This window comes from Peromyscus leucopus, chromosome 8b (genome assembly GCF_004664715.2).
Source record: "Peromyscus leucopus breed LL Stock chromosome 8b, UCI_PerLeu_2.1, whole genome shotgun sequence".
NCBI lineage: Eukaryota > Metazoa > Chordata > Mammalia > Rodentia > Cricetidae > Peromyscus > Peromyscus leucopus.
In genome coordinates, this window is record NC_051086.1 from 67,864,965 (window position 1) to 67,878,488 (window position 13,524).

Sequence of the window (13,524 nt, forward strand, 5' to 3'; positions counted from 1 at the left end):
CATACTGTCATAAGATGATGGAAGCAAACAAAAACTGGCTACCTTCAAATGCATAGAAATTCTAGTTATTAGATCCCTGTCCTCTCAGAACATAACACGGAATAACTACTCCTTCCTTCTCCTTCTTCTATCACAACCTACATCGTCAGACTAATAGACATCTGTCAGGACTGAAGTTCACCAGGAGTCAAATGGTTAAGTGCAAAAGATTAGAAAGATCACAAGTGTTATAAAGCAGAATTAAAGTAACATTAGATGACTGAAGAAATTAACTTTGTGATGCTGTGGTGATTTGAAAGAAAATGATCCCCAAAGGGAGTGGCACTATTAGGAGATGTGGCCTTGTTGAAGGAAGTGTGTCACAGTGGGGGTGGGCTTTGAGATCTCTTTTGCTCAAGCTTCCCTCACTATGATTTTCAGACTTCCTGTTACCTGCAAGGTGTAGGGCTCTCAGCTATTTCTCCAGCACCACATCTGCATGCATACAGCCATGCTCTCCACCATGATAACAGACTAAACCTCTAAAACTATAAGCTGCCACCTCAATTAAATGTTTTCCTTCATAAGAGTTGCTGTGGTCATGGTGTCTCTTCACAGCAATAGAAACCCAAACTAAGACAGATGCTAACCAAGAAATATCTATGTTTTAAAATGAGTGTTTATAAAGATTCAGGTAAAAAGACTAGTGAGTAATAAAATGGAAAAGACCTTACTGTAAAATGTTTAAAGTAGCCTGACAGTGGTGGCACACGCTTTTAATCCCAGCGCTCAAGAGGCAGAAGCAGGTGGATGTCTGAGTTCAAGACCACCCTAATCTACAGAGTGAGTTCTAGGACAGTCAGAAATGTTACACAGAGAAACTGTCTTGAGAAAAAAAGAGTTTATGACATTTAATCTAGAGCAGTTTAGGTCTCATCCAAAGGCACTCTCAGAAATGAGGGTACTAGAACACTAAAAATAGCAAACAAGTGCTCCAAAAATCTAAAAAAGAGAGAATACATGTGTGTATCGAGGGAAAAAGTCAGGAGAGGAGGTCAGGTGGTTTCTCTTCTTTTGAAGACCTTACAACACACACTGGAGGATTCTTGAAAGGTTGCCCAGATTTCACAGAAAACAAACTTTGAGTACAGCAGGCCACAAAACTAAACACTGTCCACAGGAAGTCATTCTACCACACAGTCTTCTACAAAAGAAATGCTCATGCCAGGAGTGGTGGAGCATGCCTTTAATCCTGGCACTGGGGAAGTGGAAGGTAGATTTCTGTGAGGCCAGCCAGGTCTACACAGTAAGACCCTGCCTAAAAAAAGGAAGGCTTCAAAGTTGCACATATGCAGCCTGAATTGTTTTCAAGTGATCCTATTTGGAGGCAGTACCAATCCAGATGTCCTCAGTTCTCTTTCAAATCTAACTCTATACTATAAAGGGTTACTGTGATAGTTTGAATGTAATTGGCTCCCATATTCTTACATGGAGTGGCACTATTAGGAGGCGTGGCTTTGTTGGAGTAGGTACGGCCTTGTTGGAGGAAGTATGTCACTGTGGGGGTGGGCTTTGAGGTTTCCTATGCTCAGGATACTGCCTAGTGTCTCAGTTGACTTCCTCTTGCCTACAAGTTGTAGGACTCTCAGCTACTATTCCAATACCATGTCTGCCTGCATGGCTCCATGCTCCCTGTCATTATAATAGACTGAACCTCTGAAACTGTAAGCAAACCCCCTCAATTCAATGTTTTCCTTATAACAGTTGAGGTGGTCATGATGTCTCTTCACAGCAATAGAAACCCTAACTAAAACAGTTACATTTTGGTTTTCATTGTTGTTGGTTTTGATTTTTGTTTGGGGGAGGGTAATCTGACAATATTACTTGCTCAGCATGCCCTTAAATCACTAGGCACAAGGAATACTCCTGCCTCAGCCTCCAAAATAACCAGGACTACAGGCAGTGCATCAGCTTTTAAGTTTGAAAATGCAAATGGAAACAACATCTCAGCGTATAAGTTAGGAACAACCATGCCAACCAGGGCACATGGTTCCCTCTGCCCCAGCACTTTGGTGCCACTAGACACACAGGAGGCAATATTGTTGGAGGAAGACTCCCGTCTAAGAAGAAGAAAAGCTGGAGTTTTACATCTGCTGCTCAGGAGCAAACTCTAACTTTGGGTGAGCCACTGTCTCTGGTTTTCTCATCTGTAAAGTGAAGGAATTAGGAACCAAGTAATCTCTAAATTCTTTTTCTTTCTAGAATTCTTTGAGTTTATAGCTCAGTAATTCTCTTCCAAAATGCATTCTTCCCCCTGTAGTCAGTCTTTTTCCTCATTCTTTGTTACCCAAAGGAAAGATAGGAATAACATTTAACTTGATTCTAAAACCCTCCCTTAACAGAGGATCATATCCTATAAGCACATGGTACAACCAGAATAAGGACTGAGTTTAATTACTCATTCTCTCCCTTTTGTTCTATACCTATAGGTTTTCAAATAGTTTTCCCTAAGAATTTAAGAAGTTATTCAGCTAGGAGTGGTGGCACATGCCCTTAATCCCAGCACTCGGGAGGCAGAGGAAAGTGGACCTCTGAGTTCAGGCTAGCCTGGTCTACAGAGAAAGTTCCAGGACAGCCAGAGCTACACAGAGAAATTCTGTCTGGAAAAAAAAAAAAAACAACAACAACAACAAAGAATTTAAGAAGTAACTCGGGGGCTGGAGAGATGGCTCAGTGGTAAAGAACACTGACTGCTCTTCCAGAGGTCCTGAGTTCAATTCCCAGCAACCACATGGTGGCTCACAACCATCTGTAACGAGATCTGGTGCCCTCTTCTGGCCTGCTGTCATACATGCTGTATACATAATAAATAAATAAAATCTTTAAAAAAAAAAAGAAGTAAGAAGGATGTCAAATGATATCATGAAACAGACATGGCTTGAGCTGATCCATTTCAAAGCTGTCTTCATTTGATAATGCTGTTATTTTGAAAAGAATTACTGATTATTTAGCTTTTTGGATAAGATCAAGTATAAACAAATAGTTGACACCAATATTCTACATTATAGTATTACTAAAATTAAAAAATCTTATTTTTTTACATCCAACTCAGTATACCCCAAAATGATATATTAGTATTCTTACTATTTTTTAGAGCACTGGCAAATTCTGGGCCTCCTTTGTCCTTGAAGACTGGAAAAGTATCTGGTTGAGGCAACTGATTGGTAGTCAACAGAGCTTTCTGTAGTTTGATCCTTCCTTCCAAGAGCTGGTCCCACAATGCTGAAGAAAAAGTAAAAGAGAAACTTATCACTGGGTCAGGAATTCTTCTGGGCTGAGGACTGAGGGGAGAGAGTAAGCAGCACCAATGTCTAAGCAGCACGCATTATGATATTCATGCCATAGAAACATTCTTCATTCTAGAAAATACACTCTCTCTCTTGGGTGGAAATACTTGCTATGAGAGAGGAAACCCTAACCCTTGACAGAAGGAGAGAATATGCTCCTCTTCAATCTTCCACAAGGACTAGAGCAGAGCCTGCTAATGTGAAACAAGAACCCAGGTGTAGACCTCTGGGTAAAGTGAGGATGTCACAGACTAATTAGAAAAGCACTAGAGAAACAGAACTACCAACCAAAAAGCAGATTAATGCAGAAACTCTGAAAAACAAGAAAGTAGCAAAAGCACACACGCACCTATCTGATTCTTCACAGCTCTTCCTTTCTCCACTTCCTCAGAAACTGTGACATTGGAGAAGGTCATCACCACGCCGCCATCCTGGCTGTTCCTGTCTTCTTCCCTCTCGCCGTCTAAGTCTTCCTCAACATCTCCTTCCTCCATGCCACTCTCTTCCTCTTCCTCCGCCTCACTGCTCCCAAGGTCATCCATTCCTTCTGTAAATTTCTCAAAATCACTAATGCTCTGGAAACTAAAGCCTGGCTTTTCTGCAGAACGCCTTCTGTCCTTCTTCTGAGCAAGACTGTTCTCCAAATCATTGTCAGCATCCTCTTCCTCAGTAACACTTAGTTCCTGTTCCTCCTCCTCCTCCTCCTCCTCCTCCTCCTCTTCAGATTCCTCTAGGCCCAGACCCTCTGAATCCCCATCTCCAGATCCTTCTTCATCAGATATTTCTTTGTCTAAATCATAAGGGAAAAAAAGAGGGAGCAGGGGTTTACCTAGAGAAAAATACCAGGCCACATCTTTCATTTCCATTAATGAACTGTAGCATCTACTATGAAAGCAAACATGTTATTGGGCTCTATTCAACTGAACAAACATTTACTATATATTTACTGTCTCTAAAATGATAAGGGGAAACAAAGACAAACAGAACATGAGTCCAACCTAAAGAAATATAGTGAAGACACAGACACAAAAGGTATTGTACAGGAAAGAATAGAAAGTGCTTGGAAAAAAACTTCATGCCAGCTATGGTGGCTCATATAACTATAATCTCAGTACTCAGGAGGTTGAAGCAGGAGGACTGCCTTGAGTTCAAGCTCAACTTGGTTTACATAGTGAGTTCTAGACCAGCCAGGACTACACAGTAGTCTCAGAAAAATAAATAAAATATTAAAATAAATAAACAAACAAATAAATGAAACATTTCAACTGGTGTTTTGGAATTAGACCAGTCTTCCCAAAGCTACATCTGAAAAAAAGTTTATCATTAGCTATTCCAAACACACACAAATAGCAAGCACCTATATCTTGTACCAGCTATCAAGACTAAAAAAAGGGCTTTAGTATCTGCTGTGCTGCTGAGTATGTAACTTGTTTATTTTATTATAGAAGACCAGAGTTAAAAGACTTTGGACTTTAAAGTGTTGGTATTTTTAAAGATTTTTGAGGGCTTTTTTTCAAGTTGGATTGCCTTTTATAATAATATAAGACTTTAGGGGCAACATGTATAAAGTTATGCCTTAAAGTGATGTGTCTATATGTTAAGTTGACAAGGAGTCAATTGTGCTGGTTAGTTTTAACTGTCAATTTGATACAAGCTAAGATCACCTGAGAAGAAAGTCTTTTTTTTTTGGTATGGGGGGCAGGGTCTCAGTATATATTCCTGGTAGGCTGACCTCAAACTCAAAGACTCATCTGCCTCTGTTTCCTGAGAGCAGGTATTAAAGAGGCATACACCATCATGTCCACCTCTGGAAGAAAGTCTTAATTGAGGAATTATGTAGACCAGGTTGATCTGTAGACATGCTAGGGGAATTATTTTGGTTGTTAATTGATATAGAAAGACCTAGTCCACTGTAGGCAGCACTATTCCTTAGGCGGAGGGTCCTAACACTGTAAGAGAGAGAGAGAGAGAGAGAGAGAGAGAGAGAGAGAGAGAGAGAGAGAGAGAGAGAGAGAGCGCTGAGAGCAAGCAAGTAAAGATGCATTCCTTCTCTCTTTGCTCTTGACCTGGATATGATATGACCAGCTGCTTCCAGCTCCTGCCACTGTGATGTCTCTGCTATAATGAACTAAAATCCAGAATTATAAACTGAAATAAACCCAATTCTTCCCTAAGTTGCCTTTTGCCAAAGTATTTTCATCATAGCAAAAGAAATGAACCTAGGATACCTGTGGAGAGGAGTTCATTGCCTTAGGGGTTCATTGTCTTATGGGAGTGTTAGATAGGCATGCCAATCAATAATACATGACAACATCACCAATAGATAGTATATAGAAAAGTTACCAAACTAGTACACACTGTGGGAGCCCACAACGATTCCAGCTTGTGGCTTGTTTCCATCCTGACTCAAGGTCAGAGTTCAAGCTTGTCTTTGCCCCTTTTAGGCTAGATAACAGGATGTTTGGACAAAGGTGTGGTTACCAGGTGTCTTGAGAATTAAGGAGGTGTTTACCCTTGTCTGTACCTTGAACCATGGTGTCCTTGAGAGGGGGAGGCCTTTTTGCCTCCCCTGCCTGGGTATAAAAAGGCCCTGAGAAATAAATTAACTCAGGGCTGCTGTGGTATTGACTCAAAACCCTTCCGAAGCTATCCTGTTCGCTGTCTTTTTCTTTTGTGTCTATGTCTCTATTTCTCCTATCTATTATTTCTCAAATATCACTCCCCTATTCAGGACTGTTCAACAGGTCAGGTGGGGTCCAGCAACACACCTGTAACCCTGGCATTTGGAAGTCAGAGGCAGTAGAGTCAAAGCAAGTTCAAGACCAGCTGTATGTGTTCCAGGCCCACCAGGACTACATAATGAGTTCCTGTCTCCTCCCCACACTCCAATCCCCACCCTGCCTAAAAGAAGAAAAGGAACCACCTGACCTTCAGGAAAAGGTTTGAGATGGCTTATGTGGAGACATTATAAATTTACTTATGAAGCATAAGAAACAGCTAATCAAACTGAGAAGAGGTAAGGAAAAGAACCAAAGCACAGACTACACAAGAGGAAGTGGGGAAGCGGAAGTACATAAACCTAGAGGGTTGCTAAAAACTCCTGCTGTCCACATGAAGGAGTCTAAACTGAATCTTACAGTTGGTAAGTGCCAGTTACCGCTCCTGGCTTTACTCAAGCTTGTACCATCATCTGACATGTAGAGATTTGGTACTGTTCATCTAACCTCTTCTGTAGGAAACCTAAAGTGTAACAAGCATGATTATGGAATATAGTAAACAAGTTAGCAATAACCAAGTAAAATAAAGAGTTTATGAAAACCTAAGTCTTTGTTACTCCTTTCAAGAAATATACCCAAACTTGCTGGATATAGTGGTCCTTACCTCTAATTCCAGCATGGTCTACATAGCATGTTCCAGGCTAACTAGAAAGACAGGGTAAGACTCTGTCCTAATTTGTTTGTTTTTGGTTTTTTTTTTTTTTGGGGGGGGGGGGAGACAGGTCTTACTGTTAACAGTGGCTGGAACTTGCTATGAAGACCATACTGGCGTTGAACTCAGAGATCCACCTGCCTCTGCCTCCCAAGTGTTGAGATTAAAGGCATATGACTCCAGACTGTAGCTAGAGCTTTCCTGCCTTGCCCACAGTCAGGACAAATCTCTCTCACCCACCAGTCCCACAGCCGCTCAGACCCAACCAAGTAAACAGAGACTTATATTGCTTACATACTGTATGGCCGTGGCAGGCTTCTTGCTAACTGTTCCTTTATCTTAAATTAACCCATTTCTATAAATCTGTACCTTGCCACGTGGCTCGTGGCTTACCGGCATCTTCACATGCGGCTTGTCCTGGCGGCTGGCAGTGTCTCTGACTCAGCCTTCCACTTCCCAGAATTATTCTCCTCCTTGTCCCGCCTATACTTCCTCCTGCCTGACTACTGGCCAATCATTGTTTTATTTACTAACCAACCAGAGCAACACATTTGCTATACAGAACATCCCACAGCACCAGACCCTTCAAGACACTGCCTCAAGAGAAAATAAATAAAATAAAACTTGAGTGCATTAATACAGGCACACGTATACACCCTTAAATTTAAAAAGTCTCAGACATGCTGTCAAAATTAAAAACACAGAAGCTAAGTGAAAAACCAGTTTAACCACTTTTCAAATTAAGAAATTTTCAACCTGCTTTCATGTGAATTGTGGCTCTTCTTTCTACTTAGCAATTTTATCATTTTTACTTAATCAATTAGCCCTTCACTTTCCTATTTGTAAAATAAGGATAAATAAAATCAACTTTTTGGACTACTGGAAAGGGTCAGATGATAATGATGGTAATGTTTTTACTTTTTTAAAGCTGTATTTATGTCTGAGCGTTTTGCGCCTTCATGTATATATGTGCAGCTCTGGTGCCTGCAGAGGAACTGGAGTCATGGATGGCTGTGAGCGTCCATGTGGGTGCTGGGAATCTAACCTGGATCCCAAAAGTGCTCTTAATCACTGGACTATCTCTGCAGACCTTATGGTAATATTCTGGGGGGTACTGTGTCCCAGGCTTTCAGAACTAACTACAGTGGCTGGCACATGCTGAGAACTTAATAAATATTATCATAATGTCTCATGGATTGGCCCTCTTTAAAGTCTGTTAAGCTCCTAGAACTACATCAAGGACTGAATCACACATATCATAACCTGAATGGTAGTTCCTGGGATATTATCAGTGTTGACCTTCCCAAAAGAAAATAGATGGCATCTTCTCAATATCCATATCCAGAAACTTCTTCCATCTCAAGAAACTTCCTATTGCTTAAAACTATAAGCTCACATCTTAATTCTTTCTCTGGAAAGATAGAAGCATTGTTGTTTGTTTGTTTTTTTACAATGACAAAAGGTCAGTTTCATGAATAACTAATACACAGAGAGAATCAATATAAGACCTGAGAAACAAAAGGGGGCAAAATATAAAAGCAATACATACATCCAACTTTTTTTTTTTTTTTTTTGCTTTTTTCGAGACAGGGTTTCTCAGTATAGTTTTGGAGCCTGTCCTAGATCTCACACTGTAGACCAGGGTGGCCTTGAACTCACAGAAATCCTCCCGGCTCTGCCTCCTGAGTGCTGGGATTAAAGGCTTGCGCCACCACCGCCTGGCCTTTTTTTTTTTTAAACACATAGCCCTGCCAATACCTAGTATGCTTTGCCCTTTTTTCTTACTCATTTTAGGGTGAGCCATTAATCTGAACTTGGTAACTTTTGAGTTTTACGTTTCTTTTTGTTTGTTCTTTTGAGACAGGATCTCGGATGTAGCACATGCTAATACAGAACTATGTAGCCCAGCCTTAAACTCTGATCCTCCTGCTTCAGTCTCCCCTAGTTCTGAGATAACAGGAGCACATCTAGCTGGGTTTTAGGATTCTTTTAAAGTGAAGTGGGGACTTCTAAGGCCCTTCCTAGTACCAAACCAAGGGTCTCTCCTAAAATAAGTAGACACACACAGATTTCCAGAAAGCATCCAGAAACAAAACAGTTTAACCCTACAAAACTAGGGCAATTTCCTGTGAGGATGTCTACTCACCAGATGAACCTGGCAGAGTCTGCTCCCAATGGTCTTCTTTCCAAGCTTTCCTAGAAGTGGTCTTGCCAGAATATCTTTTGTCTGTGTCCAAGAGGGAAGATGATGCCAATTTTCTAATGCTACTGACTGCCAGATCACCTTCCTCCTCTTCCCCTTCATCAAACCTGTCAATCACTCTGGCTCTAGTGGCTGTGGGGAAGGGAGGAAATAGAATCTTAGGTTAAAAAAAAAACAACAACTCTTTAATAGGAACCCAATTAAGCAATTTCAACCCCACATCTCACCTTTCTATGCTTGGTGAGTACTCTTACCAACTGGGCTACATTCCCCAGCCCTCAATTCATTAAGTGTCCTCTATGAAATTTCCACTAACTTACAGGAATAGGGAATGTATTTCTGGTTTCTAGGGAGACTACCATCATATGGCTTTCTGTTTCTGAATAGAAAGCTAACTCCCTGCATCTACTAGTAGACTGTTCCTACGCCTTGGATCCTATAAATCTAGTCTGATTCTTCCTTCCTTTTCCATCGTGGTTTTATTTGTTTCTTTTTCTTTTTTTTGGAGGTTCTGAAGATTAAATCCAGGGCTCCAAGTATGTCAGCTACATGCCTGCGGACCTTAATTCTTCCTCAATGTATGGTAGCCACGCCAATATCAATCAGTTCTACAGTCACTCCATCCCACGCCCCCAGATGTCTTCACTTACCCAGGCTTAAACACACCCCCATTTCCTCACTGATATGCCTGCACCAGGACTCTTGTCTCTTCTAGTACTCCTTCTTCACAACTCTCTGACTCGAGTCTAAAGCACAATTACTCCCAGCTAGTCTCAGAGCAGGCTTATGGAGAATCAGCCTGTCATCAGAACGTGGGCCAATGTCTTAAGACCTAAACGTGCTTAAACAGCACCAGATCCTACTTTTTCATTCTCCAAGCAAGTTTCTAGGGGCGGGTCAGTTTTTAAACACACAAAGACCTGAAACTTCTTTCTCCTTTCTACGGTAATACCAGAAACGGGCATCCTAAATAACTGCCAGTCGGCTGCAAGTGGATCCCTGCAGGAACTCCCAGTCAATGTCCCGGGTGTCCGGCCCACCCGCAAAGTCTGGAAGGCACGTTTACAGCTCGAGTCACCCTCCACCCCTCTTGGGGTCAACCCTCCCGAGGAGACACAACTCAGAGCCAGGGGAAGGAGAGCAGGCCCGAGGGCCAGCTGCCCGCCCCGGCCCCCACAGCTCCACACGTGGCCGGCCCCAGTCAGGCCTCACCCTCCTCCGGGTCGGCCTCAGGATCCGCCTCACGCGGTCTCGGATTCAACAACTGTTCCAGCTGCAGAGCCAAGGGCTGCGGCCCCGCCATGGTCACCGGGTCACAGTCGGCGCTGCGCTCGTGAAACGTGCGGCCCGGGCACCCCCGCCGGACGCTACTCCGCACCACCAGCGGAGACCTTCAGGGGCCGGCGTTCAGCTCCAGGGTAAGCAACTTCCGGGAGGCGCGCGCCGGCGGGGCGGGGCGGGGCCTCGCGTCATCCCGGGCGTTGCTAGGCTGGAGACGCAGGCCCGCGAAACCCGGAGGCGGAGGGAGGGGGGCGGGGATGGCAGCCGGCCTAACGCGCGTGCGCCAGAGTCCCGGGGCGCGCGGCTGGCGGCGCGGGAGCGCGCGGCTGGCGGCACGTGACCGCCTCTGGTGAGGATCGCCGATTGCATTTCGAGCTTCCAGCGTCCCCTAAGCACAAAATAACGCCTCAGGCTTTGTGCGAGGTTGGTTTAGGGAGGAAGCGTAAAGTACTCGTGGCTCCTGGGGGCCGGCTGATTTCTGAAAGGTGTAAAGGATGAGCCTCTCGAACCTCGGGTGCTCGAGCAAGCACAGACAGGGATTCAAAACAGGGCTTTTCCTAGCGTGGAGGAGCCCGGGGCCAGGCACACACCTTTCAACCCTCAGCAGTCTGGATCTGAGAGGCCTGCATGTGTAAGTGTGCGGCCAAGTGCGATCTTTATTAATAGGAATAATTAGGAATCGTGAGGGTTGTACCTCAAATCAAGATCGTTTTTGTAGCTTCTTTGTACCCCATTGCCTGGGCGAGCAAAAGGGAGCACGGGCTTAGAATGACCTTACTAACACACTCCTCGATATTAATAGCTTTACTGTTCAAAGATGGAGTGATTGAGAACCCCCGCAACTGATGAACAAATGCAGAAGAGAAACCCTTCACTCAGTTCTAGCATTAGATGGTTAGTCTCAATATATAAAGACCTTAATGAGATACATTTAATTGCACCCAGACACATGAATTATACAATCACTTTACATTCTCTTTCCTTCATGGAGCATTCAACTGCCCACTACGTGGCAGGCACTGCTAGATGAAATACAGGATGTGTAAGTTAGATTCTCCACACAGAGATCAGCCTAGAAAGGCAGCAAACAAGAACCGAGGAATGACAAATTTCCTGCTATACTGATATGTTGGAGGTCTTTCATAGAGACCTAGAATCTACTGTAAACAGAAATGCTACCTCAAAAAAAAAAATAAATAAATCCAGTAAAAGCTAGGCGATGGTGGTGCACGCCTTTAATCCCAGCACTGGGGAGGCAGAGGCAGGTGGATCTCTGTGATCGAGGCCAGTCTGGTCTACAGAGTGAGATCCAGGACAGGCACCAAAACTACACAGAGAAACCTTGTCTCAAAAAACAAAACAGAACAAAAATTCAGTAAAAAAGACAGGAGTTGGCCTGGTGGTGGTAGTGGTGCACGCCTTTTTAGTCCCAGCCCTCAGGAAGCAGAGATAGACAGACCTCTTTGATTTCAAGGCCAGCCTGGTCTACAGAACGAGTTCCAGGACAGCCCAGGCTACACAGAGAAACCCTGTCTTGGAAAAAAAAAAAAAAAAGACATGAGTAATACACTGTGACCATAGTTTGTACCTGTTTGTCCATCGAGACTGAGTCTCTAGCCAGGCTGGTCTCCAACACACTAAGACGATGAAGATGACCTTGAATTCCTTGATCTTCCTGCCTCCGTGGGGATTATAGGCATGTGCCACTATACCCTGTTTATCCACTGCTAGGGACTAAACCCAGAGCTTTGTGCATGCTAAGCGGGAACTCTTCTAGTTCTACATACCCAGCCCAGAACCATTTCTTAAGCATGCTTTGGGCCAGTTGGATCCCAAAGTAGACCAATGTAAACAACTGGTAGCTTCCCAGTGGGACCCACAGGAAAACAACCCCTGACTCAGAGTCTTCAGAGACCCTCAGACTCAGGCAATAAGAGATTACTCCTTTAGTGTAGCCTGTCCCATGTCCCTGTCCTAAGTGGCTCTTGAGTGAACATGGCCAGGGCTACAAAAGAGAAACAGAGACTGTCTTAGGGTAAAGCCTTTCAGACATGGAGAGCAAAGAATGTCAGACCAGACAGAGGCCCAGGCAAAGAAAATCTTTGCATTGAGTAGTTTAGAGGGCTTGTTTTTAAGCGCCCCCTCTGTGATTGCAGTCATGGGCCTGTATCCGAGCCTCTGTAGCAAAAATGTGCTCCTCGTCCACTACAAAGTGCCATTGCCTTGGACATAAAGAACAAAAATGTCCTCCCACCCCACATTTAGTAAATTATGTCTCCCAGATCCTCACCCCTTACTATTTCAGGCACTAGGAACCTGCCCTTAAAGCTAAGGAGAAAAGAGTTAAGTGGAAAGGTGGAAATGGTAGCAGAGCAGAGACCATCTTGGAACTGTTCTGCAAACAGGACATTGCTGGCCTATTTGTGGTCCGCCGGGCTGAGCAAACCGGAGCATAAGGTGCCATCAGCCTGCTTACCAACTCTCCCTCTCCTGTCTCCCCTGTCCCCTGACTTGAGACACGTTTTTTAGGAAGGAGTCAAGAGCACTCCACTCTTGCCACACATATCCTAGGCTCCACAGAATATGCTTCCCCTGCTTTCCTACCCCAGGAATCTTCTTCCTGGAGGGGAGCTAAGAAGAAAGAATGCTAGAGCTTAAGGTACACCTAAGGGAAGTTGAGGCACAGGGCAAGGGAGAGACCACTAAATGGTCCTTCCTCAGTTGAGTTCTAGTTTCTTGAGAGGTGGCTGAAGGGCTCCAGACTAGGGTGGAGTGGGATCAGAGATGGAGGGCAGGTTGTGGGAGGGGCCAGTAAAGGACAGTATAGCTTCCTAAAGCAATGCCAACGTTTAAAGTGTTCTAGGATGGAGAGCAGATGGGCTGCCTGAGCGGAGCATAAAGGTGAGCAATCTGTCCCCTGGAGAAAAGACAGGAGGGGGTTGGATTCTCCCCTCTCTGTCTGAGCTACAAAGTGGCAGGAATAGCCATGGATCAGCAGAGGCGACTAAATTAGACACCTGCTTCCAATGGTCAGAAACAACAACCAGTTACAAGAGTTTAGAGAAACCAGATTCTGACTTGTCTCTCTTCCTAAGCAACATCGGCCTTGGGTCCCAGACCCCTGACAGGACAGGGCCCTGTCCTGGTTCTCACTGATTTACCTGCCTCCTTTTGATGACATTGTATCAAAACATGGGGAGAAGTTGAGTAGGTGAGCTTTGTGTCCTTCCTCGGCTTAGATGGCAGCCCCTTGAGACTGGAACCCTAACTACAAGAGTCTGGAGG

At 44.1% G+C, this 13,524-nt stretch overlaps 1 protein-coding gene across 1 annotated transcript in view; it reads right to left on the reverse strand.

Annotated features, from left to right (window-relative positions):
* Positions 1-10,406, reverse strand: part of Aatf (apoptosis antagonizing transcription factor) — a 118,002-nt gene extending 107,596 nt beyond the window's left edge. The window contains exons 1-4 of the mRNA XM_028890511.2: positions 10,171-10,406; positions 8,902-9,090; positions 3,676-4,116; positions 3,124-3,261 (exon numbers count right to left, since the gene is read on the reverse strand). Coding sequence (XP_028746344.1) covers positions 3,124-3,261; positions 3,676-4,116; positions 8,902-9,090; positions 10,171-10,261 — 859 coding nt within the window. The 5' untranslated portion in view covers positions 10,262-10,406. The remainder of the gene's footprint in view (positions 1-3,123; positions 3,262-3,675; positions 4,117-8,901; positions 9,091-10,170) is intronic.
* Between the last annotated feature and the right edge of the window lie 3,118 nt (positions 10,407-13,524).